This window comes from Giraffa tippelskirchi, chromosome 3 (assembly GCF_054371585.1).
Source record: "Giraffa tippelskirchi isolate mGirTip1 chromosome 3, T2T-mGirTip1v1.2.pri, whole genome shotgun sequence".
Lineage (NCBI taxonomy): Eukaryota > Metazoa > Chordata > Mammalia > Artiodactyla > Giraffidae > Giraffa > Giraffa tippelskirchi.
In genome coordinates, this window is record NC_137277.1 from 37,743,747 (window position 1) to 37,769,500 (window position 25,754).

At 45.8% G+C, this 25,754-nt stretch overlaps 1 protein-coding gene and 1 pseudogene across 2 annotated transcripts in view; both read right to left on the bottom strand.

The window, feature by feature from the left end:
• Positions 1–11,572: 11,572 nt before the first annotated feature.
• The window catches only part of KIAA0753 (KIAA0753 ortholog), a 57,981-nt gene continuing 43,799 nt past the window's right edge, over positions 11,573–25,754 (bottom strand). Inside the window, exons 17-19 of the mRNA XM_081579822.1 lie at positions 23,227–23,347; positions 22,562–22,786; positions 11,573–13,081 (exon numbers count right to left, since the gene is read on the bottom strand). Coding sequence (XP_081435948.1) covers positions 12,964–13,081; positions 22,562–22,786; positions 23,227–23,347 — 464 coding nt within the window. The 3' untranslated portion in view covers positions 11,573–12,963. The remainder of the gene's footprint in view (positions 13,082–22,561; positions 22,787–23,226; positions 23,348–25,754) is intronic.
• LOC145541981 (small ribosomal subunit protein eS1 pseudogene) lies at positions 16,522–23,348 on the bottom strand (annotated as a pseudogene). Its single transcript, XR_014079485.1, has 3 exons — positions 23,227–23,348; positions 22,039–22,786; positions 16,522–17,492 (listed from the first exon to the last, which is right to left on the bottom strand). The product of XR_014079485.1 is annotated as a small ribosomal subunit protein eS1 pseudogene (transcript).

Below are 25,754 nucleotides of genomic sequence, written 5' to 3' on the forward strand. Positions count from 1 at the left end.
TATCAGCACCTAGTATTAGTAATAGATTACCTACACCTATTCACCTATTAGGGCTCTGGTATGCCTCAGATACGACTTTCCTCTAGCTCCACTACTCCACATGGTCCTTGCTCTGAACCTCCACAAGGTCCTAGCTCTGGCCATGCTGACCGAGTACCTGGACGGCAGTGCTGGAAGGTCTTGAGGGATCATCTTGACCTGAACCATCTTTATCTGTTTTGTTTTCATCTGAAATGCACCTAGTAGGATATAATAAGATTGGTGTTTAAGAGCTCATGGCATCTCCTAGCAGTCTGGGCAGAGTCTTTTTTTTTTGGTCTCTTTTTGTCCTCATTCCCAGTCCACTCCTCTACTCCAAATGCTTCTGTTTTTCCAGTCTACCTTTAGAAGCTCTTTCTCCTGTCTGTTTAACCTGAGCGTTATATACCTGCATATGTGCATGCTCAGTTGCTTCAGCCGTGTCTGACTCTTTGCCATTCTAGGGACTGAAGCCCACCAGGTCCTCTGTCCATGGGAGTTTCCAGGCAAGAATACTGGAGTGGGTTGCCATGCCCTCCTCCCAGGGACCTTCCCAACCCAGGGATCGAACCCTCGGGTTTCTTGCATCTCCAGCATTGGCAGGTGGGTTCTTTACCACTAGCGCCACCTGGGAAGCCCTATATACCTCCGTGGATGTATTTAAAACTTTCCTTAAGGGCACCATGGCTAGCTGGTTCTGCTTCTTACTTCCCGCCTTAATATTGTTTTCAGATCTATTCACATTGATATTGGTAGGTTTGGCCGGTTCCTTTCGATGATGGTGTTTCATAGTGTGATAAGACCTCGCCTTGTATTTCTTCATCCCCTCTTGATGGGCATTTAGTTTTCACAGCTCCTCGCTGCTACAAATACTGCTGCAACAAACATCCCCTTGCGCTTCTTGGGTTTCGTGTTGGAGATTTTCTGGGACACATGCACAGCACAGGAGCCGTAGGGCCACTGGGAACACGTAGATTCCCCAAATCACCGCAACAGCAAGCTGCTCTGAGAAAGCGTGTTCTGCCAGTGCCCCATCTGATAATAGTAAAATGGAGGCCAGAACAGGGAAAAGGACTTGCCCTAGTTTAGAACCGGAGGCTCCATCCGCTCATAACACCCCACAGAGCCAGCAGGAAGGCTGCAGCCTTGCTGAGCCGGAAGCTCAGCCTGTGATACCAGTTTTCTCTCTCTCCTCCAGATCCAAGCCCAATGGTACCCACCACACACCTCCCCAGAAGGTGATGGAGAAGGAGGTGGGCGGTCTGAGCTGAAGTCAGCACAGAAAGGCCTCCCGTTCAACAGGAATAAACGCTGGCAGCCCCTGTGGCCCGTGTGTGATTAAAGCTCCCAACGCAGACCACACCTCCCACCACGTTCTCTCTCTGCAGAGGCATCATTGGTATTTGTTGATACAGATATCAAAGTGTATTAGTCTTAACTCCCCAGAGAGGACCCCACACTGCCAGGGCTCAGATAACTGCTGAATAGAAGCCAAGACAGAGTCATTGTAGAGATTCGGAGAGAACCGCTAAGAAGGGGTCATTCTGTCCATCCTTCTGTCTCCAGACTGCTAAAACCTTCAGACCTCTCTGTTAGGCCAGCTGGGAAGCTCTTTACATCCACTCTGTTTCTCTCCAACAGTACAACAATAACAACAAGAGATACTTGCTGAATGACTACTGTGAGCCTGGAAGTATTTTAAGTGCTTTTCATGAGGTACCTCATTTAATACTTACAGCAATATAATGAGGGAGGCATTATTATCAGTTCAGTTACTCAGTCATGTCCAACTCTTTGTGACCCCATGGACTGCAGCACGCCAGGCTTCCCTGTCCATCACCAACTCCTGGAGCTTGCTCAAACTCATGTCCATCAAGTCGGTGATGCCATTATTATAACCGTTCCCATTTCACAGACAAGAAACAGGCTCAGATAGGCTAGGTATCTTTCTTTAGGTCACACAGCTAGTAAGTGGTGGGCCAAGTATTCCAAACCAAGCCCTCTGATGTCCACAATTCTCCCCCTTAACCTCTACAGAGAAAAAGATGAGAAATAAATAAGACAAAAGCAAGACACAGGAAGATGAGAAGCTGAGATTCTGCCACTAGACTCCACATGCAGCCTCAGGCACCGTCCTTCTGTCTATGCTAGATTCTTACCCAGCATCTTTGCCACTGGGCTCTTGACTCTGTGGTTTTCCAAAGCCCACACTGGAGATGCTCTGGCAGGTGGGGAAGCTGAGTCAGCAGGACTCTCCAGGGCACTGATGCTGCGGCCTTGGCCGGGGCAGAAGCCTGCTGGGGCTATCAGTGCCTCCCTCCCCTGAGCTGTTGGCACCGCTTCCCAGGGCAGATCTTGTGGGTGGGCACTGATGCAGCTATCTATTCCTACTGGCGTCTGAACGCTTCTGGTCAGAATGACTCAAAGGCTGAATCTTACAAGGGTTCCAAAAGTGAATTGACTCCACTTATTAAAGATATACTAGATTACTCGCCTGAGTGAAAGGATGCTCAGGGGACTCCAGGCCTTTCTCGAAGACAGAAACATCCCTTTCCGAGCCGAACCGCTCCCCCCGCCCTTGTAAACCACGGGGGGAGACATTGCACCGGGCAGGTGCCAATTAAATTATCAGCTGAAGGATCGCAGTCCATCAAGGAAACATTCAGGCCCAGAAGGACTTTGGGTGAATAAAGAAGCAGTTGTAGAAATTCCCTCTGGTTATTTTATGCAAATCCATTTCTAGAGGCAGAAAGGCAAAGACGACAAGAAAGGATTCACGGGAAGCCTTGACTTTCAGTCATGAAATGTGTAAGGAAGAGAGAGGGGATGAGGGCCCATGGGATCCCAGCTCACCGACTAAGGATGGAACCTGCATCCCCTGCAGTGGAAGCACAGGGTTTTAGCCACTGGAACCACCAGGGAAGACCCCCAAATCACTTAGGAACTGGGGGCTGTGTTAGTTCATGGATGACATAAACCTTGCTGCTGCTGCTGTTTAGTCACTTTACTCATGTCCAACTCTTTGCGACCCCATGGACTGTAGCCCACCAGGCTCCTCTGTCCATGGGGATTCTCCAGGTAAGAATACTGGAGTAGGTTGCCATGCCCTCCTCCAGCAGATCTTCCCCATCCAGGAATCGAACCTGAGTCTCCTGCATCTCCTGCATTGCAGGAGGATTTTTTACCACTGAGCCACCAGGGAAGCCCGACATAGCCCCTGCCATCCCACAAAAGCTCAATCCTGAAGACTTGCCGAAGTTAAAGTCCCAGAACCTTCAGGAGAGCACTGCTTCTGCTGCCTAGAGCCATCTGGGACTGGCATCCTCAGAACATGAGAGTCCTGGTGTGTCCCCTGCAGGAAACTTCAGGGAAGGGGCCAGATGACCTCACAAACACAAGGACAGGCTGTCAGTGCTTCCAAAGTACTTCTTAGTCCAGGCTGCTGCAGGCTGTAACACAATTTCAAATATTCCAACATTAAGATATTTCATACTTAGGAAATAAGAACAACTATGATTTCCAGAGTTCCAGTTATATTTCAAGCTCTAGAAAGTAAAATTTAGCCACCTGGCCTGAGATTTGGTGCACCTCAACTTGAGGAGGTAGATTTCTGCTCCCCTCCCTACTGTGAGTTATTAGAGATTCCTGGGGTGGGGAAATGAGGTCTTTTCCCCCATGCATCAAAAGGAACACAGGGACGTCCCTGGCAGTCCAGCGGTTAAGATTTTGCCTTCCTATGCATGGTGTGTGGGTTCGATCCCTGGTCGGGGAGCTAAGATCCTCACATGTCTCCTGACAAAGAAAACCAAACATAAAACAGAAGCAATATTGTAACATATTCAATAAAGACTTTAAAAATGGTCCACATAAAAAAAAATCTTTTCAAAAAATGGAGTACAGTCTTAAAAAGTTAGAAGAAACAGTAATGGAGGTGATGAGACCAAGTTCCACTACTGATTTTTTATAAGATCTGTGGTTCAGATGGTAAAGAATCCACCTGCAATGCGGGAGACCTGGATTCGATTCCTGTGTTAGGAAGATCCCCTGGAGGAGGGCATGGCAACCCACTTCAATATTCTTGCCTGGAGAATCCCATGGACAGAGGAGCCTGGCGGGCTACAGTCCACAGTGTTGCAAAGAGACGAATACAACTTAGCGACTAAGCACAAAGAGGGTGATAAACCTCCTCTGTCTACCTCGGAGTAAGAGATTAAGAAAAGCTTTGTGATGGGGACACGCTTGTACACAGACAGCTTCAGGAGGATGACAGGGGAAGAGGGCGGACTCAACAATCATTCAGTTCAGTGTTCAGGCCCCATCTGAGCCTGCCTGGATCTGGGGATTGTCATCCCCCTGACATGACAACGCAGGTGTGTGTATGTGTGCGTATATATTCAATATATATATATATATATATGTATGTGTGTGTGTGCATATGATGTGTATATATGTATGTGTACATACTTGTATTTGTATGTGTGTTTTTTGAGGCAAGGGCCCATGAATTTTTCCAGATTTTTAAATGGACTCTGACCCTTCAAAACAGCTAGAACTCATATTTCGGTCAAACCCTTTGTGCGGCTGAGAAAAGAAGCCCCCGAGTTAGTGTGGGGAGACCAGGGTGTGTTGGTGTCTAAAGCTGTGAACGATTATATGAGTTAATTAAAAGCTTTGGTAGAGCTGAGCCAGCGTCCCTGTGCCCTCCCGCAGCAAGGTGGCCTTCTGCCATGCCCGCCACAGACAGGTCACAGGGCTGCGGCAGTGCCCGACCATGCGTGCGTCTCAGGGCCCAGCACGGATTGCAGAGCCAGGCCACCCAGCCTCCCCGGCTTCCCCAGGCAAGGACCACAGAATCAGCACCGACGGGAAAGCTACATCCCAGGGCCCGGCCCCGATTGTCCTCGAAAAGCCCCCACGGCTCAGCGGGCCCCGCATCTGTTCCAAACATGCCTGGGATTTCTTTTTGACACAAAAGTAAATGTTGGCTAGAGAGCCACCTCCGTGCCTGACGAGGCTGCCGGCTTCTCATTGGAGGGCCTAGAGGAGACTCTGCAGGTCTTGGGATTGCCAAGACGCCTCCGTCACACTAAGCAGATATAAAATCCATTACCAGGAGCTAATAAGGGCGAGGAGGCCAGGCGGAGGACGTGCTGAGGGCACAGCGGGGGCCCTGGGCTGGTGGGGGTCCCTGGGGCTCCCCAGGCAGCTGCTTAGTCTTCAGCATTTGCCCCTCTTGCAGCATGTCCGACGGATCCCCATTGTTCTCGTCTCAATAGTTTCGGCAGCGATTCTGTTTCTCATTCACTATAGAAGCCCGTCCCTGCAGACCTCTCGGCACATTTATTGCAAGGCTGGAATTTATGACGGATTGGATTTCAGAGGAGGGATTGATTAAATACAGATGGAGCTCTTGGCAGGGGCCTGGGGCTCCCAGTAGACTCCCCCATTTAGAAACAGAATACAGATTAGGCAGCTTGAGCAGGGGCAATCTGGGGCAAACCCTGCTTTCAAGGGAAGGGAAGGTGAGGGAAACTGCTTGTTTCTGTTCAAGGCATCTTCTCGAAGCCGGACAAAAATTCTTTGTTGAGAGGAGTCATGAGCTGCCGAGGTCACTCCCCACTGCCTCAGATGCACTCTGTCTCGGGTCACACAGGCTCCCCGTGCAGGCATCTCAGCTCTGGCTAAACCCCTCTAGCACCTTAGCCTAATCGCATTATATTCACCCATGCCCTCCCCTTTTGAGAGCTCAATCCTTGCCCTGCTGTTCCCTCTGCCTGGAGGATCCTTCCCCCACTTCTATAATTAGTAGAGTTTCAGTTATCTTTCAAGGGCAAATGCAAATACCACCTCCTCCATGAAGACTGCCAGGATCGCAACTGTCAATCAGTAAAAAATGAAGCACTCCTTTCGGCACATACTCTGTTACTTTTCTGTTTCACCTTGGTTTTCATTCTGCCTTACAAGGGTCTGTGCCTTAACTATCTGAATTTCCATATATGTAGTGAACTTTGAATGAATATTAATGCAAACGAAAATGAATCTTGTGATCTAGCCTTAAGAAGACATATTACATTTTTTTTCCTTTTTGCCACACCATTTAGCTTGTAGGATCTTTGTTCCCTGACCAGCATTTGAACCAGGGTCCTTGGCAGTGAGAGTGTGGATGCCAGGGCCCAGGGAGAGCCATTGCGGTACGCTGGGAACAGCCCAAATTTATCACCAGACCTGGAACCACTTTCTACTTGGGAATATCTCCATCACGCTTGGCTTCAGTTTCCTCTATAAAATGGGTTAATAATCTCTGTTTCAGTTTAGTGACAGTTGCTCAGTCCTGTCCGACTTTTTGTGACCCCATGGGCTGTAGCCCACCTGACTCCTCTGTCCATGAATTCTCCAGGCAAGAATAATGGAGTATATTGCCATTCCCTTCTCCAGGGGATCTTCCTGACCCAGGGATTGAACCCGGGTCTCTTGCATTGTGATCAGATGCTTGACCATCTGAGCCACCAGGGAAGCCATGAGAATCAAACGAGATCATGTAAATAAAGCCCCTAGTACCTGGTCAGCACTCAGTGGATTATTATCAAGACTCTGTGGGTGGGGTTCTGGGTGGGGGGGATGGTTCAGGGCCCAGCAGGAGGGCAGGGGATGAGAGACACAGATGATGAAAACTGAGGCAACAGCTCGACTCTGGGCAGTGGTGCTGCCGTGCTGGGCTGTGTCAGGAGGGTGGGAAATACATCTTAACCATCTTTGTATGCCCAGAGAAAACGCAGTGCCTGGCAGAGAGCAGGACCATAGCAAGTATTTTTAAATGGAGATTTCACTTACAATTACATCTACCAAGATTTTCTAGATCGTCTGAGAAACATCTGCTGGAGAGAAAGACCAAATGGTGTCACAGGATGGAAAGATTACTAGATTTGAAGTTGAAAGAGGCAGACTGAGTTCTGGTTCCGTCACTGTGCACCCGGAAGACGTCTTCATTTCTGTAGACCTCAGTTTTTTCATCTGTAAAACAAGGCCGTTGAGACTTTCCTGGCGGTCCAGTGGTTAAGATTCTATGCTCCCAATGCAGGGGGTCGCGAGTTCAATTCCTGGTCAGGGAATAAAGATCCCACACGCTGCCTGGTGCAGCCAAAAGAAAGAAAAAAGAGGATAAAACAAGGCTATTCATACTTTATCCGCCTGCCCCATAAGGATGTGGTCCCTTTCAGAAGGTTTGGGAGCCCTAGAGCAAGCATGCAGGATCACTGTCCACAGTAATACAGTTAGTCCCATGGCCAAAGGGGACAACTCTCCGAGGGAACCAGGGGACCAGCTGGAGAGGAAACCAGATGCGGCTCAGGGCAGCCAAAGGCATAGCAAAGTGTTGCCGAGTGTTTGGCTTCAAGGACAAGAAGAGACACAGGGCTGTGAGTAGGAAGAACAACAGGAGCAAGGAGGCAAAGAAAGTACTTCAGAAAAAAGGCTATGAGAACAGCCAAAAGTTCCCCCTTTGTGATAAACCTACGAGTGAACACTTGTTGAGCATTTACTATCTGCCAGGTGCTCTTTTCAATACTCTACATGGATTAGCATAGTAACCCTGGGTGGGTGCTACTGTTATCCCCATTTCACAGATTAGGAAACAAGGCATGGAGGACCCGGGAGATTTTAACTCATGGCTCACATTCTTAAGTAGTCTTTGTTACCGCTGTTACACAAAGCAGGATGGCTGCAGTGACAGAAAGAGAGAAGAGATGTACTGAAAGGCATTTTGTGACTTGCAAAGTGCTGAGGAGATGTGGGATGGGATCAAACCCCAGGTATTCACTTGATTTCTCGGGTGTGTTGGACAATCATGGTTAAGGAGAACCACGTTTCCTCCTGAGATTGGTCTTTAGGGGCCGTAAAGGCACGGGGTCCGGTGGCCAGCCTCGTCTCCCCAGCTCTCTGGACTCCCAGCTTCCCATGCCATCTTGAGGAATCGTCTGCTTGGGGCCTCCTAGAACTCAGCCTGGACTCAGGGAACCCTGGAGGCCACGGGATAGATGGCAGAGTGCAGGTGTCCAGGATCTGGTCACAGCGTGTTAGAGAAGGGGACTGCTGTAATTCTCCCGTTCCTGAAAGGGCAGCCAGGCGGGGACAGAGACAGACTGGAGGTCTTCAGGGCCCCACCCAGTGAGTGGCAGGAGTGTTGAATGGGTTTCTCGGCACAGGCATGTGACAAGTGGGAGGCCGTGGGCTGACCTCACCCACACCCAAGGGAAGACAGAGGAATGGTGTGTAGGTGGAAGCTTCCAGGGAGCCAAGCAGAGCAGAAGGGCGAGGTCCTGGGAGGGGGCAGTGAGGAAGGCTGGGGATAGGGGAGGGCAGGGAATGAGCAAGCTGAGAAGATACTCCCAGAGGGGGCATGGAAGGGCCTGGGGGAGGGTTGCAATAGAAGCAAAAGTGCCTGGGAAGGCAAAGGCTGTGACAGAAGGGGCTCTGGGGGAGAGTGACTTCTGGATCCAGAGTGGAATGAGAGGGGAGCAGCCCCTCCGGCAGCTCCCGGGAGAACCAGGGCTCAGGGAAGGGTAGTGGGCGCAGGTGTGGTACACATTTCATGGCAGTGGGACATGCAGGGGCCTGACCTCTGGCCACACCCACTAGGGCATTGGTGGTGGTGGTGGTGGGGTGCCAGCAGGTTCATGGCAGGAATGCATGGACTCAGCCACAGGAAAAAGTTCAGTTGGGTGGATGGTAAGTCAGTCAGAAAAGTTGGTGAGAAGCAGCAGATTTGGTTCAAGAATAATTGATCAGAGTTACTAAGCAGATGGACCGCAGAAACAGCTAAGAGGACTCCAGGAAGAGCAGCAGATATAGGGGGTTTATCAGAGAAGGCGGGGGCAATTTGGGGGCTCCCTGCTCCAGGCTAAGGGTCTGAGGCCACACTTGAGGTCCTAGGAAGACCAGTGAGGCCAGAGCAGACCCAGTGTTACAGAACAGGGCCCCTGGCAGGCTGGTGAGAGGGACCAAGAGCTGGAGCCACAGCGCAAGGTGGGGCTTGGCCACAGAGCCAGTCAGCCTAGGGCCATTAGCAGAGCTACACACTGGGTCGGGGTGAGACCCACTCTGCTGGACCAGATGATAGAGATCGCTTGGGGTCAGGCTGCAGCCCAAACTGGGATTTCCTGGGAAGACTATAGGAAACCCTCAAAATGCCTGGCAGAAGCCCTTCCAGGCCAGCCTGCATAAGGGTCAACCAACTAATAAAACATGTAGCCAAAGCTATGGTTTTCCAGTAGTCATGTCTGGATGTGAGAGTTGGACCATAAAGAAGGCGGATGCTGAAGAACTGATGCTTTCGAACTGTGGTGCTGGAGAAGACTCTTGAGAGTCCCTTGGAAAGCAAGGAGATCAAACTAGTCAATCCTAAAGGAAATCAACCCTGAATATTCATTGGAAGGACTGATGCTGAAGCTGAAGCTTCAATACTCTGCTCACTTGATGCAAAGAGCCGACTCATGGGAAAAGATTCTGATGCTGGGAAAGATTGAGGACAGAAGAGGCAGAGGATGAGATGGTTGAATGGCATCACCAACTCAATGGACATGAGTTTGAGCAAACTCCTAGAGACAGTGGAGGACAGGGAATCCTGGCATGCTGTAGTCCATGGGGTCACAGACTCAGACACAACTGAGGCAACTTAGCACACATGCATGCACACTGCGCCAGAGAGGAAACTAGATTTCCCACCCGGCTTAGAGCCCCTTCTTCTCCTCTAGGCCCTGGGGGCTTCGCTCAGACCCTCACCCCTGCCTTCAGACCCACTGGTGCCCAGTTCATGGCTCCTCCAAGCCCTGGCTCCAGCTGCCCACTCCTTGTACACACACACGGTCCCCATCCCTCAGTTTTAGGGAAGCCGGAACTGTGAGTGGAGGGAGGCAGGGGAGGCAGAAAGGATGCTCCTCACCATCTCCCCTCTGACCTCCAGCACCAACAGACAGAGGGGGAAGGGACCCCAGCGCCGAAGCAGTCATTTCTGCAGTCCCCATCCACCTCTCTGCCCTCTCCCAGAGCCCTGGGGCCCCCACGCCCACTCCGCAGCAGTTCTGGAAGTTCTGAGTTGGAATCCCCAATGCATCGGTGCCTCAGAGACAGGATCTACAGTTCCTCAGAGGCAGCATCCTACAGCAGGTCACCAAGAGTTAACAAAGATTTTCTTGGACGCTGCAGAGATATGTGATAGAGCCCCCATCCAAAACCAAAACCTATCCAAGGAAAAAGTGTGCCTTCCTTCCTTAACTCAAAACAATTTATAGAGCACAACCTACCTGCTCCCAGGCTTCTCTGTAGATTCTGAGGTAAAGAATCCACCTGCCAATGCAGCTGATGTGGGTTTGATCCCTGGATTGAGAATATCTCCTTGAGAAGGAAATGGCAGCCCACTTCAGCCTTCTTGCCTGGGAAATCCAGAGGAAATGGACAGAGGAGACTGGCAAAGAGTCGGACGTGACTTAGCAACAACTACATGGCTAGGCAGAGGCCTTGCCCTCAAGGAGCTGAGACAATAGGCAAACACGTTAACAGGTAACACCCTCAGTGGCCAGGGCTGTGAAGCTGGACAGATCAGCATGTTTCAGGAATTGCAGCATGTCTGTCCATTGGGACAGCCTGTGTAACACAGGAATACTACACTCATGCATTTCTGTTTCTGAAAAGAACACCCGGATAGGTCAGGAGAAAACTGGAGGGGATTAGACAACAACCTATACAGGACCAGCCTTTGCTCATGAACAAATGCTAGAGGTCTGGGATAATTGCAAGGCTGTACACAGGAAAATTTATATTTGAAGGATTCAACTTCCATTTTCAGATGAAAGTTTTAATTTCTTGTGGTTATTTTTGTGTCTTCAAAGAATAAGCTTTGGCTGAGGAGGTTCACTGTGGGCCAGGGCGGTGGAGTAGAGAGTGGACCCAGAAGCAGGTGTAAGCCTCACCCCCAGGCATCAGAGACAGGGAGTAGGAGAGATGCTGGAAAGATCTGCAAACCAAGCAAAGGAGTCTGGACTCGACTCTGTAGCAGACAAGACTTAGCAAAGGACTGCTCCAGACCACAGCGTCTGGAGGGGTGGCGTCACATGCTGAGCATGGACAGGAAGAGGTAGGAGGATGCACTCAAGTGAACTCCCAAAACTTCGACAACTATCTTTATGGGAGTAAGTAAATGAACCCATGCCCATGGCGTTGCTGAACACAGGCTTGTTTGATCAGATCATCTCCCTATCCTGGGCCTCATTTGATTCATCTATAAAATGGGAATAATAATGGTATCCACCTCACACAGATATGAGGATTAAATAAATTAATACAGGGAAAGCATTTAGACCTATGGCTGGTACATAGTATGTGCTCAATAAATGTTAGCTTTCATTATCATGTATTTCTTTCTGGGGGAGGATGAGAGGTGGCAAATAATCCACTATATTCATATTAAATATACAAGTATTCTCAGTGGTTCCTGTAAATCCCATTTCACTCTGCCTGAGGGGAAAAAGGATATGTAAATTATTTTAAACCAATATGTAAATACTTTAAAATATCAACTTTATTTAAAAAATCAACAATAAAAACTGCCACACAAATGATCAAAACAGACGCTTCTATCAGTTCAAGTATACATTATGTAATTCCTCAAATTAAAGACCTATAATTTCCCTTGAGGCCTTTTAAATTCTGAGGTTATATAAAATTAAGCAGGAAAACATTAACATTAAACGAAAATCAATTGTGCACAAGTAAGTGTGATCAAGCAGCTTAAATTATCACCTGAAATACTTGTGCTTCAGAGACAAATCCCAGATTGACAACACTGTATGTGCTATAAAAAGATTCACATTATTCCGTGGGGTGTATCTCACGTCACTCGTTCTCTACATTTCTTTCACCAAGGCCTCAGGCAGAAAAAGTGAGGGGAACTTTTTCCAGGCAGTGGCCTTATTTTAGACACATTTCTTTTCTTTTTCTGAATTCAGAGTTTCTGAAAGCACAAGAGGCTTTCCTCCTGGTACAATAGGACTTATAAGATGTTCGAGGACTAAGCTGTCATGATTCTTAAGTTTCTTCCTGTCTTGGGGGAGGCCCTGTCGTCTTCACACCACCCGGATCTACTCTGCCCTCCCACTCAGGCTCCCTTCCGGTGCGTTGACACAAGACACTCATGACCTCAGCGGAGAGGAGAGTGAGCTCGTACCTCCGCCCAAACCCCAGAGAAGGCCAGCCTCTCCTGAGGTCCATAAACTTCCTCTGAATTCGGAGTTTTGTGTATCAGAATACGTCAACTCACAGCAACAGAAGACTTGAGGAACTAAAAATGTGAAGAAGCACCTAGCAACTGAGAATTAGAGGAATGTGTGTTTACTGTTACACACGGATAACTGCTGGTTTCCTATTTTAATAACAGAGCAGGGTTTTGGCAGCATAACCAAGTCCTGTCCTCGACAAAAGTCTGTAACCCAGCAGGACAGGTGTCCTGGCAGGAACTGTCAGAGCAGGGACGTGAGCCAGGTGATGGGACTAGACAGTAACTGCTCTTGTGCTGGCATCAAGGCAGGTCAACAGCAACTTGAATCCCTGTGTGAAGCAGACTTCATCTATTACCTTTCAGAACCTTCTGATCAAACTGAGCCAGTGGAATGACCATGGTATTTCAATGGGAAAACTACACATTCAGAAAATATTATATTGTCATCAATTCACGTTTCCTGGGCACTGATAAACAGGACACATCCCATCACAGGCTACCAGAACCATTCGCTCTGACAATGAGAAGATGCAGAGTAAGGTGTGTCCTTCCTCCCAGCGGGCAGCTCTTCTGGGCCTGGATGGACAGCTGAGGACAAAGCTTTCCTATGGCTTAAAGCAAGCGGGGGTGCTGCCCCTCGGCCAGTGTGACATGAGGGGCCCCGCCTTGGAGAGTTGTCACGTAGCAGGTTCCAAGAATTCTGAGGTGAACACGGCTTCTGCGTAATCTTCACACATGTCCTGCAGTTCAGCGGCCACAGCCCCCAGGGCTTCATCGACCAGCTCTTCTGAAAAGCTGGAAGACAAACAACACAGCTGAAGGTACATATAGCCAAGTATGGGAGCTGTTCTGTTACTCAGTTGAGGGACTTACCAAGTCACTTCTAAGATTTAAATGGAAATTCAAAAGGCCAAGAATAGCTAAAGTATTTTTGAAGAAGAAAAACAAGGTGAGAGGTTCTTGCTTCCTTAGACAAGTAAGAAGGTGGTGCTTACACTCCAAAGTCAGGCTTGAGGTAGGGGCCTGTAACACCTACTGGATGGACCTCACCCTTGAGACGGCTGAAGAAAGAGGTGGCCGGACAGTAACTGGCTGCAGCCCAGCCCACTTCCCACACTTACCAACTGCCTGACAGAAGAAAGGATGCGGGCCTTCTCTATGGGACAGGGGGCAGGAACTTGCACGTTTCTCTACACACACACACACACACACACACACACACACACACACACACACGGTACTTCTGGATACATTTCCTAAAAACAAGAACATTCTCTTAAATAAGCCTGATATAATTATAAAAATCTTAACATTAACACTCACATAATACTATTATCTTGGAGAAGGAAATGGCAACCCACTCTAGTATTCTTGCCTGGAGAATCCCACAGATTCATGACTGAGGGACTAAGCACAAGTACAGTCCTATTATCCAATCTTACCTACAGACCTTTTTCAATTTTTTTGCCAACTGTCCTAAAGGTGTCCTTTGAAAGAAAAGATTCTCTAGACTGTCCAGGATTTAACGCAGGATCACATGTCGCAGTCACTGGTCAGTCACGTGTCTTTAGTTTCATCTAGAACTGTTCTTCAGTCTTTGTCTTTTACGATCTCAGTATTTTTTGAAGAGTAGAAACTTTGTTTTTAAGACTGTCTCCCAGTGTGGATTTGTCTGACGCTCCCTCATGGTCAGGTTCACGTTCTGTGTTTTGGGAACAAATGCCCAGCAGGAAGGTTGTGTCCCTTCAGTGCATTATTGCTCTTATTACGATGAGGGTTCATTTTTGTCACTTGGTCATGCTAACGTCTGCCAAGTTTCTACCCTGCAGTTACCACCTCCCCTTTGTAATTAATACATATGTTGCAGAGAGATACTTTGAGACTATGTAAATATTCTGCTTCTCATCAAACTTGCGGAATCAATTATTACAAGGCTGCTAACACTGATTTTCTAATTTCATCATTCCTTATCTGTTCAATAGGTGGCATGTTACTATATGGAAGAGCTTTCCCTTCTCTATTACTTATTTATGAATTTATGCATCCACTCATTCATTCTTATCAGCTTGGTCTTATAGATTCTTATTTTATTCAACAGTTTGTAATCTGTTTCTATTATTACTTATTTTGATATTCAGTGTCCCCCCGAATGGCCTGCAGGAGCCCCTTCAAGTCAGCTCCCATGTCCTCTTGACATGCCCCCATCATTCTTTTGAACACTTCCATTCTGGCACAAGATGAAGTTTCAGGTTCATCTTACATTTCCCCAGCCCCAGTCTTGGAACTGGCCAATTCGCCAAGGAGCCCTGGTACCTTTTCATGGAGAAGAGTATTTAAGAAACCAAAATCTGGGTACCAAGTGTGCTAGTTGCTACTAAGTGTGTCACTGATTCTAGGTCCTCTCAGCAGACAGGCTCAGACAGACAGGTGCATAGATGCACCACCCGTGTCTATTTCTGCATCTATCAAAAACCGTAAGTCATAATACCTCCAATCTCACTTCAAAACAGAGGATTCATTCTAGCCTTTCCCCTGAAACCTGACTCTTATTATTCACAATATACTTATTCAATCAGTACTAAAATACAGAGAAAGTAGTTTTAGAATTGTTAACCCATGCTACTGGGTAAAAGAAACTTACTTGCTAGAATCTAACATGTGTTTACAGTCTTTTTGTCTTTAGCCAGAGGGTACAGAGTCAAAATACTACATTCAAAAGTGACTTAGACAAGTTCTTATCTGTATGTATCCCTTTAGTGTGGCTATTTCTTGGATATACAGTTTCTTTCTGTATTCCAATTTAGGGTCGCTCAACATCCTCCAAACCTTGTTGATTTGAAGGGTTGTATAGGAAACATTAACAGTTCCGAAAGTCAGAAGTATACAGAAGAGGAAATGAAGCTAAGTGTCCCTCCCCTTTTCCTGTCCCTTCTACCTCATTCCTGTCCCAGCTGTTTTGCGGTTTTGCTTTTTTTGAGGAGGGGACAGCTAATCTGACCATCTTTAGTCTTTTAATGAGTGTGTAAAGTGCTTTTTCATTAATGTAATTCTGATACAGTTGACCTTCTACTACTAAAATACTTATTTTCTTTATGTCTATTTGTTCTCTCTTCTTTCTTAACTTTTTTAGGATTCTGTGATTGTTTAGATTACTTTTTCACTTTTAATTTGGGTGTTCTATACTATTTTACTATTCTTTTAGTGGCTACTCTAGATTACAATAAGCATTCTTGACTTAAAGCCTAACATTAATTGATATTCTTACCAGTTGCCCCGACAATGCAAGAACCTTAGGACACTAACTCTATTTACCCTCTTCCCAATTTCTATGCTACTGTTATCACGTACTTCAGTATATATTCATACACCCCCATAAGACATCAGTTTATTGTTTTACACAGTCAATATTCACTTGCCTACATATTGACTTTTTCTTAATTCATGCCTTCTTGTGTTTCTGACTTTTCATCTGTATGACTGTTTTTGCTCTGCCTGAAAAATACCCTTTCGCTATTTCCTAGTGACGGTCTACTGGTAATAAATTCGGCTTTGTTTAGAACCTTTCCTGCCTTCCTTCTTGAGGTACATTTCACTGGGCTTACATCCAGACTGGCAGCTTTCTCTTTTGGAACTTGACACCAGGGCATCCAGCCTCCACTGTTTCTGTTTCTCCATTTTCCTTCCTCTGGCTGATTTTTAAGATTTTTTTTCTCTTGGTCTTTCATTTTCCAACGATACTGTGATATATGCTACATATGGATTTCTTTTGCTTTTCTTGCTCGGGACTTTTAGAGCTTCTTGAATCTGCAGCTTGATGTCTAGTGTTACTTTGGGGAAGTTATCAGCCATGATCTCTTTGGATATCATTCTGACCCATTCCCTCTCCTTCCTCTCCTGTGACCCCAGCCACATGTGTATTAGCCCTTGACCTTTATCCTCCATGCCCCTCATCCTCTCTCTTCATTTTCATCTTTTTGTGTGTCTCTATGTATCACTCATGGCTTCCGAGGTGGCACTAGTGGTAAAGAAGCCACCTGCAAATGCAGGAGGCATAGGGAGACCCAGGTTTGATCCCTGGGTAAGGAAGATCCCCTGGAGAAGGAAATGGCAACCCACTCCAGTTTTCTTGCCTGGAGAATCCCATGGACAGAGGAGCCTGGCGGGCTAGAGTCCATAGGGTTGCAAAGAGTTGGACACGACTGAGGCAACTTAGCACAACACATGCTTCACTCTAGATATTTTCTCCTATTCTATGTCCAAGTCTCTAACTTTTTTCTCCCCCCACCCCCAAACAAGATATTTTATTTGTCACCATTAAAGTCTGAATTTTAAGCAGATTCATGGACTGGTGGCTCACATCCATTAGTCTGTTCAACTTCAGCACCTGTCTCGTCCCCAGTAGCTTTTTCAGAATAATTACCTTCACATGCAGCTCCAGGAGTTTTCCCCATTCAAATTTAGGCTTCTTTAGCGTTTTTACTTTTCTAACAATAATGTCATGGAGCTGATAAATACATTGGCAAGCTTTTCTGCCTTTTCCAATGCTGTCTGGAATCAATTTACTGACCACCTCTTTCGTGTCACCTGTTTGCAGCTCTCAGGTCATGATTTCCACCACTTTGTGGATTTGGTGAACCTGATGGTGCTGGGCATAAGAGGTCTTCCAAATCTTTTTGTTGCCTTTTTTTAGTAAAACCCACACAGAACAGATGAAGCAAATAACTGTTGGTAGTCTTGACATCAACTCGAGCTTCAAACATGGTCTGCCATTTTTTGACCATGGAGCACATTTTGTCAGATCATATCATGGAAATTAATCAGGCAGCTTTTGCCCTGAGCATCCACAGTAATTAGCTTGAATTTTCTAAATGCAACTGCATCAGTCACAGATCAGCAAGGCTAACTTCAAAAACACGACCCTTGAGGCCATCATATGTGATCTGGGTTGAGTTCTTGTGACTAGTGTTTTCCCAATATTTCTTATATTGAACATAGTTGGTCCTTTCACATCATACCAATGTTTCTTAGAAAATGGGTCAATCACTTTCTTCTTGGCTCCCTTTTCAACTCCTTTCATAAGATGCTTACTCATGCTAACCAACATGGTGCTACTCAGAGAGCCAAAAGGCTCTAATTTTTTCTTTTGATGTGTCTAATTTGTTATTAAGCCCATCTGATGAGTCGCGCATCCCATGGACAGAGGAGCCTGGTAGGCTACAGTCCAGGGGGTCGTAAAGAGTCGGACATGACTGAGCGACTTCACTTTCACTTTTCACTTTCATTTCAGAAATTGTATTTTTTAGGTCTTGAATGTCCACATGGATTTAGTTTTACTCCCAGTTCTCTGCCAAAATTCTATCTCTGTGTACACAGTATGCACAGTTATTTTAATATCTGTGTCTGATGGCTCTAATATGTGGAGCTGCCGTGGGTCTGTTCTTATTATTGTCATGTCTCTCTGCTGCCAGGCTTTTTTTTACCATATATCAGACACTAAGTTTGAAAACTGCAGGAATAATTTAAATCCTAAGATGATCTTATAAATCTTCAGAGAAAAGTTAAGTTTGCTTCTGCTCGGTGGCCGTGAGGCAACAATCTAGAATCACTTCAGTGAAGTCTCAGGAAGTGAGACGAAGCAGAGCTGAGTGGAATTCTAGGAGGGCCTGCCAGCATCCAGGTCACCCTTACTCCAGAGTGCCGCCCTTTACGGGCCCATCAGAAGTGAGCAAAGTTCATCAGGTCGGCCCTCGGCAAGCCCTTAATTCCCACCTCTATCCTCTGATCTGAAAAGACCACTGAAAGTACCATTCACCTTCCCCCAGAACCGATAATCCAGGTCAGACAAGGGCTAACTTCCCTGGGTCTCTGTCTTCTCCAGGATCCTGGCCCAGTTATTCCTTATTACCTAGTTAACTTCCTGGTGCCTTCAAGCATATATGTTTTATTTTGGATCTAGCTTTTCTATTAACAGTGATCCTCAGTGGGAGAGGTGGTCCAAATTACCAAGTGCATCCTTACTAGAAGCAGAAGTGATTACTTGTGCTTTGTTTTGTTTTTATGCTTGCCTTGCTTTGCTTTCTATATTCCTATCATTAATTCATCCCCAAACTATGAGAGAAACACAAATACATTCAATGTGTGCTCCTGATACAATCTCCCAAGCACATTAGGTAATGTATCTGTATCTTCTTTTTTAACCTTTCTCACCCTGCCTCCCCTGTCTGGAAACTATTCCTCCTAGAGCCCTCTGTGCTCCTATTCTAGACTAGTTGTTTTCTATGCTCACTGAAAAATTCTCTTGGAGGGACTTCCTTGGTGGTCTTGGTTAAGACTCTGTACCTCCTCTGTAGGGGGCCCAGGTTTGATTCCTGGGTGGGGAACTAAAGATCCCACATGCTGCGTGGTGCAGCCAAAATTTAAATTTATAAAAAAAATTTTTTTTTAATTCTCTTGAAAGTAGCTTTTGCCATTTTCCTGGAAGTTCCATGTTAGAGTTCCCAAATTTCCTAAATCCTGTCTTCCTCTTTCTCATGCTGATGGTAAACACCCTCTGGAAGCTTACTGAGAAACTACATTTTTTGACACTTTGCACACCTTAAACTGTCTTTATTCTATCCTTTTATTTGATAATTTAGCTGGGCACAGAATTCCAGGGTAAACTTTGGAAGCATGCTCTTATATCCTGTAGCAGGGCTGCTACTGACAATACACCCTTCTCATTTCTGATTATTTGAATGTGCCCAGTTCTAACTCTGGAGCCTTGCATCATCTTCTCCTTAAATGAGGATGCTCGCATTTCCTGTGCACAACAACATGTCATGATGTGTTCAGCTTCATTTATTCATGCATTTATTCACCCATTCACTCGCAGTGGACAACTGGTGAACCCTTTCAATCTAGAGACTAATGACCTTCTGGAGATTCTTCTTATAGTATTTCTTTGATAATTTTCCATTCCTCCTTTCCCCCTCTTTTCACATTCTGTAAATCCTGTTATTCCAATGTTTTCTCTGTTATACTAGCCTCTGTAGCTTTCATGGTTTCCAGCAAATGTTGGGATCTCTTAATGATCTGCTCTATTCAAGAATGAGAATTTCAATTAAGCCTCCTATGTTCTGACTCCCTTGCACCCATGTATCCCCAGTGCTTCTCCTTCCTGAGTCTTACCAAGGTTCTTCTGCACAAATCAGCTTGGTTCTTGGCTCCACCCTCATCAGGTTCTTGGCTCTCTGGTCTGGCAAGTCATTGCCCATTTGTCTAACTACTTCATGGCTTCCAAAATTTTCTTGCTGGTTCTTATTTGCTTGTCATTTATGGTTTCATGCCTTTTATTCAGTCTTTCAGTGACATACAGTGGGATAGGGCTACAAGGAGTAGAGATAAATCATATGTTCAGTCTGTTCTTTTCAACCAAAATCTCCTGATTTGTTTTTCCAACCAGGAATCCTTAAGAGTTTGCTTTCATTAAAAGCATCATCACCTTAAGCCTTTCCTTTCAGAATCATGCTTTTATTTACAACCAGTTTATATTATCTGCCCCTTCTGATCACTGGAATAGTGCTTTTCTCCAGGTGAAGGGAGGAATGGAGACAGTAAAATAATGAGGAAAAATTCAGCTATTTCTCCCTCAACCAAGAGGCTATCAGATGAAGCCAACTGTCCTTGGATATTTCTTCAAGATTAGATCAATACACTTCTCATCTTTGGAACACCCAAATAAGAAACAAGAGAGATCAAAAACAGAGTTAGACTATTTAGATGTGCTGTCACTTGAGGGTCAAGGACAAGAGAGGAGAACATCTGTGAAATTCAGGCATATTTTAACAGCTGTAACCTCTATGCTGCTGCTGCTAAGTAGCTTCAGTCGTGTCCGACTCTGTGCGACCCCATAGACGGCAGCCCATCAGGCTCCGCCGTCCCTGGGATTCTCCAGGCAAGAATACTGGAGTGGGTTGCCGTTTCCTTCTCCAGTGCATGAAAGGGAAAAGTGAAAGTGAAGTCGCTCAGTCGTCTGACTCTTAGCGACCCATGGACTGTAGCCTACCAGGCTCCTCCGTCCATGGGATCTTACAGGCAAGAGTACTGGAGCGGGGTGCCATTGCCTTCTCTAACCTCTATATCTTACCCTATTTGTCCTCACAAGGGGAGAGAGCTTCCCCCTACATCTACAAAACAACTGTAACAAAATGTATCATTAATCAAGTGGTAAGAAGGTAATACAGGGAACAATCTATCTTCTTTACCTTATTTTAAATTTCCCAAGATGCCAGTTAGCCTAATCAATCCAGATAGGCTCTGTGCAAACCAGTGGGCATGCTACAGGGCTGCAGGTTGAGGCATGGAAGCAAGTCAAGCTTACTCTACTCTCCTCCCCAGAAAATATACATGGTATCTCAACCAGAACAAAGGGTCTCATACGCTTCAAAGGGTACACATATTATGAGAAGTCCTAGGACTTCAGGTTTGACTTAAGGGAGTGGACATGTGATTATCTCTGATCCCACCCAAATCCCCACCAAAATAAAAGGAGATAAATGAACACATGAAACTACATGGAGAAAAAGACAAAAGTAGATGAGACATGTAATCAAAACAACTCAGCAGTTCAGAGGAAATACAGAGGAAGCAGAAACCTTACGGTGCATAAAGGAAGACACCAAGGAAAAGCAAGCTGATCTGTTTCACAGAACATCAGAAAGACTCTGGAAGTAATAAACCAGGAACCATGAAAGTGGAAAGAAGTATTGGGTAGGAGATGAGAACGCAGATTGAGATTCTGCAGGATGAGCTGGTAGACTGATGGGTCTCCACCCCTGCTCACAGCAGCTACATGACAATCCCTCCTTCAACCCCACAAAAGAAGGGAGGCATATTCTTCGGGAAAAATAAACCAGGAATTTAAAACTCAACCAAATCATCAGTCAAGTATGAAGATATGACACTTTCAAACATATAAGTCTCAGGAACTGTCCTGTGATACACAAAGCAGGATAGGCTCCATCAAAGTAAGGGAATAAACCAGGAAGGAGGAAGACACGTGGGAACAGAACACAAGGACCCTAACATGGGAGGGAGAACCTCATGCTCAGGGTGGTGATGAAGAGAAGTCCCAGGACAAGAGCCATACCGCACATCTAGAAAGTAGTTGGGCCAGGCTGGGGTACAAGGAAAGAGAGTCTCAGGAGAAAGAGTGGGGGTGGAGGTGAGATTAACCAACACATCGAATCATGAGGAAAATTATGTTGAGAGGTGTTGGCTAGAATGTGAAGAACTTGAATAATATATTAAAAAATAAGCAACTTAAAAAGAGGCAATTATTAACTCCTGGAACATGTTTGAAACCTGTTCAAGAAAGATGTCATAACAGTATACTCTAGGTTCACTGATGAAAATTATCTGCACGTATGTAACAAAATGATACTCATAAGGAATTTAAATTTGAGCACTATTTCTAAAGAATGAATTTGCACACATCTTTCAATTGAATATTTACATGAAAGAAGGCTGCTGCTGCTGCTGCTAAGTCGCTTCAGTCGTGTCCGACTCTGTGCGACCCCATAGACGGCAGCCCACCAGGCTCCGCCGTCCCTGGGATTCTCCAGGCAAGAACACTGTGGGTTGCCATTTCCTTCTCCAATGCATGAGAGTGAAAAGTGAGAGTGAAGTCGCTCAGTCGTGTCCGACTCTTAGTGACCCCGTGGACTGCAGCCTACCAGGCTCCTCTGTCCATGGGATTTTCCAGGCAAGAGTACTGGAGTGGGGTGCCATTGCCTTCTCCAGAAAGAAGGCTACCCATTCTTCAAATATCTAGCAGCAGTGGGACTGTTTTCTGACTCCACAGAACTCCCCTTCTCAGGGGAGGCGACACCCCGAAGAAGGTTAAGTATAGTGAAGTCTGCAGACCCACTGTCCTAGTGCAAGTCTGACCTGACCATGCAGATTTCAAGATGGTAACTGCTTCCTGCCCAGTCATAATTCACGTTCTCTGATGACGCTGACTTCACTAACACCAACAGGAAGCCTTCCCTGAACGAAGTTTCTACTTCTGGCGGAAGGCTGCGGCATGCTCCTCAGAATGGCATCAGCCATGCTGTTTTCCCATCTCCTCTCCCTGAAGAAAGGTACTTGGCAGAGAAAGCCTGTTCCCCAGCCCCGGAGCAGCCACTGGAACTCTAGGGCCCAAAAGCTCAGCCTGAGACCTTGGCCAGGCCATTCTGCAGTCAAGTTAACACATGGCACCCTGTTCCTCAACAGAGCGCAAGCCCTCCTACTGACCTTTCAGCTATGAGCCATGGGTTGAAGGAGCCCACGGCCTCGTGCGCGATCACCCGCAGGTAGTGCTCGAAACGGCGGCAGTAGTCACCGATGCTATGTCGCATGGCTGGCGGGACAAAGAGGGCAGCTCGGCCTTCCGTCTGTTGAGCATCTTCTGAAAGGGAGAGAAGAGGAGCTTCTCTTTTCTCTGATCTGTCCTCTGTTCCCACACTTTCATCCAGGGTACTGAGAGCAAATAAAAATGATGAGAACATTCAAAATCATCTGCAAGTAAGAGTAAACCGTTAATGCATCCTGATGGTTGGACAACCAAACCCAACATCACCACTCACTGTTTCTCTTTTACATGAACCAACCATCCTCATGGGAGGAACATCTGGACAAAAGAATTCTTAAAGCAAATCTTGCAGTAATGACCTGCAAAAGTCACCTGTGCCACTGTGATGCTTTCAATTGTAAAAATCAGTTGTTACTAAAGGCTCCTTAAGATGCTCACACTCAATGCCCATCTTATAAACACACTGTTTTACTGGGCCATCTTGGAGTTTGGCAAGATCTTGGTCAAGAGAAGAATCTCTCTCTGTCTTGTGGTTATCAAAGGAATGCGAAACAAGGTTAAAGGTAACCAACTACAAAAGAAATCAGACAGGCTCGTTACCACTTACGCGCCATTGCAGGGCCCTTCCAACACGATGTTCACATTTGGGTTTTTTCGAGCTGCTGTCTTTGTGATCTTGACTGGATGAGGAGAAAGAGGCCTTTCACTTACCACTGGAAATTTTTGGTCTAGAAAAGGAGAGGCATAAAATGACTGTATGTAAAGAAATGCTGGAGTAGACATCAGAGCTGTCCTAGTGGCCAGTAACCTGTGAGGAAGTTCACAGGCACATCTCTTAAGTGTAAGGGTTGAGCTGGCAGTGCAAAAGGCAGACAGTGCCTTTGTTCTACCTGAAAAAGTGAATTTAAAAGTTACCAAGAAACAAACCAATGAGGAGTTACGTTTTAAGAATAAGGAACTTGTTTCAAAGCTTCTGTCAGCTCTGAGGTAGACTCCTTGAAGAGGCCTGTGCAAAGCCAGGTTTCATTAGGATCCACCCCCCATTCAAGGAGTCTTGAGCAGTTGGGTTTGTTTTTAACCTTTAAATTATCTGATTACTGGAGAAGGAAAAAAAAAACACTCACACCTGAACACTTGATTAGCTGACAATTTGTCTCTGAGCTACGCTGGGAAAATCTGCATGATGATAGTCAAAACATTAATTTATTAACTATACATTGGGGCAGGCTTGACAGCTCTTTGGAGTTTTGGATTTTTTATCATTTTAAACGCATTTCAGATGTAAAAAGAAAATTGCCTTTCTCTTAGGTAAAAAGCATGTATAAGTCAAACACCTTTCTCTGACTCATGTATTTATATGTTTATGATTTTTTACGCAGAGGAATACTGTATAGGTCCTTCCCTGGTGATCCAGAGGTTAAGACTCCACACTTCCAATGCAGGGGGGTGTGGTTTTGATCCCTGGTTGGGAAACTAAGATCCCACATGCCATGCAATACTGGCCAAAAAAAATTTTTTTAAATATTAATAAAAAGAAATACTGCGTAAGTCAGTTTTTATAAAAATATTACTGAAAGTACAATCAATTTTCAATTGACTTCAGAAAAGAGAATAAGAGATACAGATTCGACACTGCACAATTCACAAATCACTTTAAATTTGGTTTTTGTGATGCAACTAAACATACAATCAGAATAATTAGAGACAGAGGGTTCTTACGAGGATTTCATGCTTCTGGATTTAAAGTATCCACAAATTCATTTCAGTTCTTGCTGTTCTACAAAGCTCCTTTGAAATGCATACCTAGACTCCAGCAGAGTCATAGGTAGTGACTAATAATTTAAATCGTCCTTGAAAAAGAGAACACCGAGTCCTTGGTAAGGCTATCTTCTGCACGATGCAACCTGACTGTGGCCAATGGCCAGACCATCAGTGAAACAGTTGCCCTTCAGCACTCCCCTTTCCTCTGCTTCCAAACAGAAAGATGCCTACTGATTCACTAGGCAGTGATGAGAAGGCTCCTCCCTGGGTCATGCCCCTGCCAGGTGCAGCTGGGATACTACTTCATATGATAACCTCTCTGGCTTTTTTGGGAGACATAAGGACCCTCCACAAACATCTCTAACAGGGTAGGACATGGCAGAAGTCTACGGGAGTTCACAGGAAGGAGCGAACGTGAGGTGGGCCTGGAAGAATGGTTCACCTGTCATGTGAGGGCAAACACAGAAGCTGGAGTAGGGCTAGGGGAGAGAGAGAATGAGAGGAACAAAGAATAGAGCTTGAAAAATTACCAAAACTGGGGCTTCCCTGGTGGCTCAGGGGTAAAGAATTCGCCTGCTAATGCAGGAGACACAGGTTTGATCCCTGATCCGGCAAGATTCCACATGCCGCAGAGCAACTAAGCCGGTATGCCACAACTATTGAGCCCGCGCTCTAGAGTGTGAGAACCTCAACTACTGAGTCCACAAGCTGCAACTACTGACGCCGGCATGCCCTAGAGCCCCACGCTTTGCATCTAGAGAAGTCACCACAATGAAAGAAGTTTGCACACAACCAGAGAATAGCCCCTGCTTGCCACCAGCGCAGCATCAAAGACTCAGCACAGCCATAAATAAATAAATAAAACTATAAAATGGTACACTTTCAAAATAATTACCCAAACTGAAAGGAATAAATCTCTATTGTGTTTAGATGGCTCATTTTTCAGTCAAAATGTGACACCGAGAATACTTTTCCTAAGACAATACCCCAAACTCATACTCTTTTAAAACAGTATATGTACATATGCTGCTATTATAAATCTTCCATACCCACAACTTCCTTTCCTTCTCTTAATACTCACAGTACCAAAACTCCTTTAGAGGTAATGTTTAACCACATTTTATTTTCCTTTTTTCGTTGAGTAAAGTAGTAACTGATAAGCGTGAGTCAGAGAACTTGAGTAACACTCCCCAGCCCAAATTGCGACACTGGCCTAGCGACTGCAGCCAAAATGCATATGTATGAATTTTTAAAGTGGAAGAGAAAACTGAAAGTCTTTTCAACAAATGGTGTAAGAACAAATGGATATCCATTAGCAGGAGGGAAACAATGAACCTCAACCTCTACCTCAAACCAGAGGCAAGTTTTATTCAA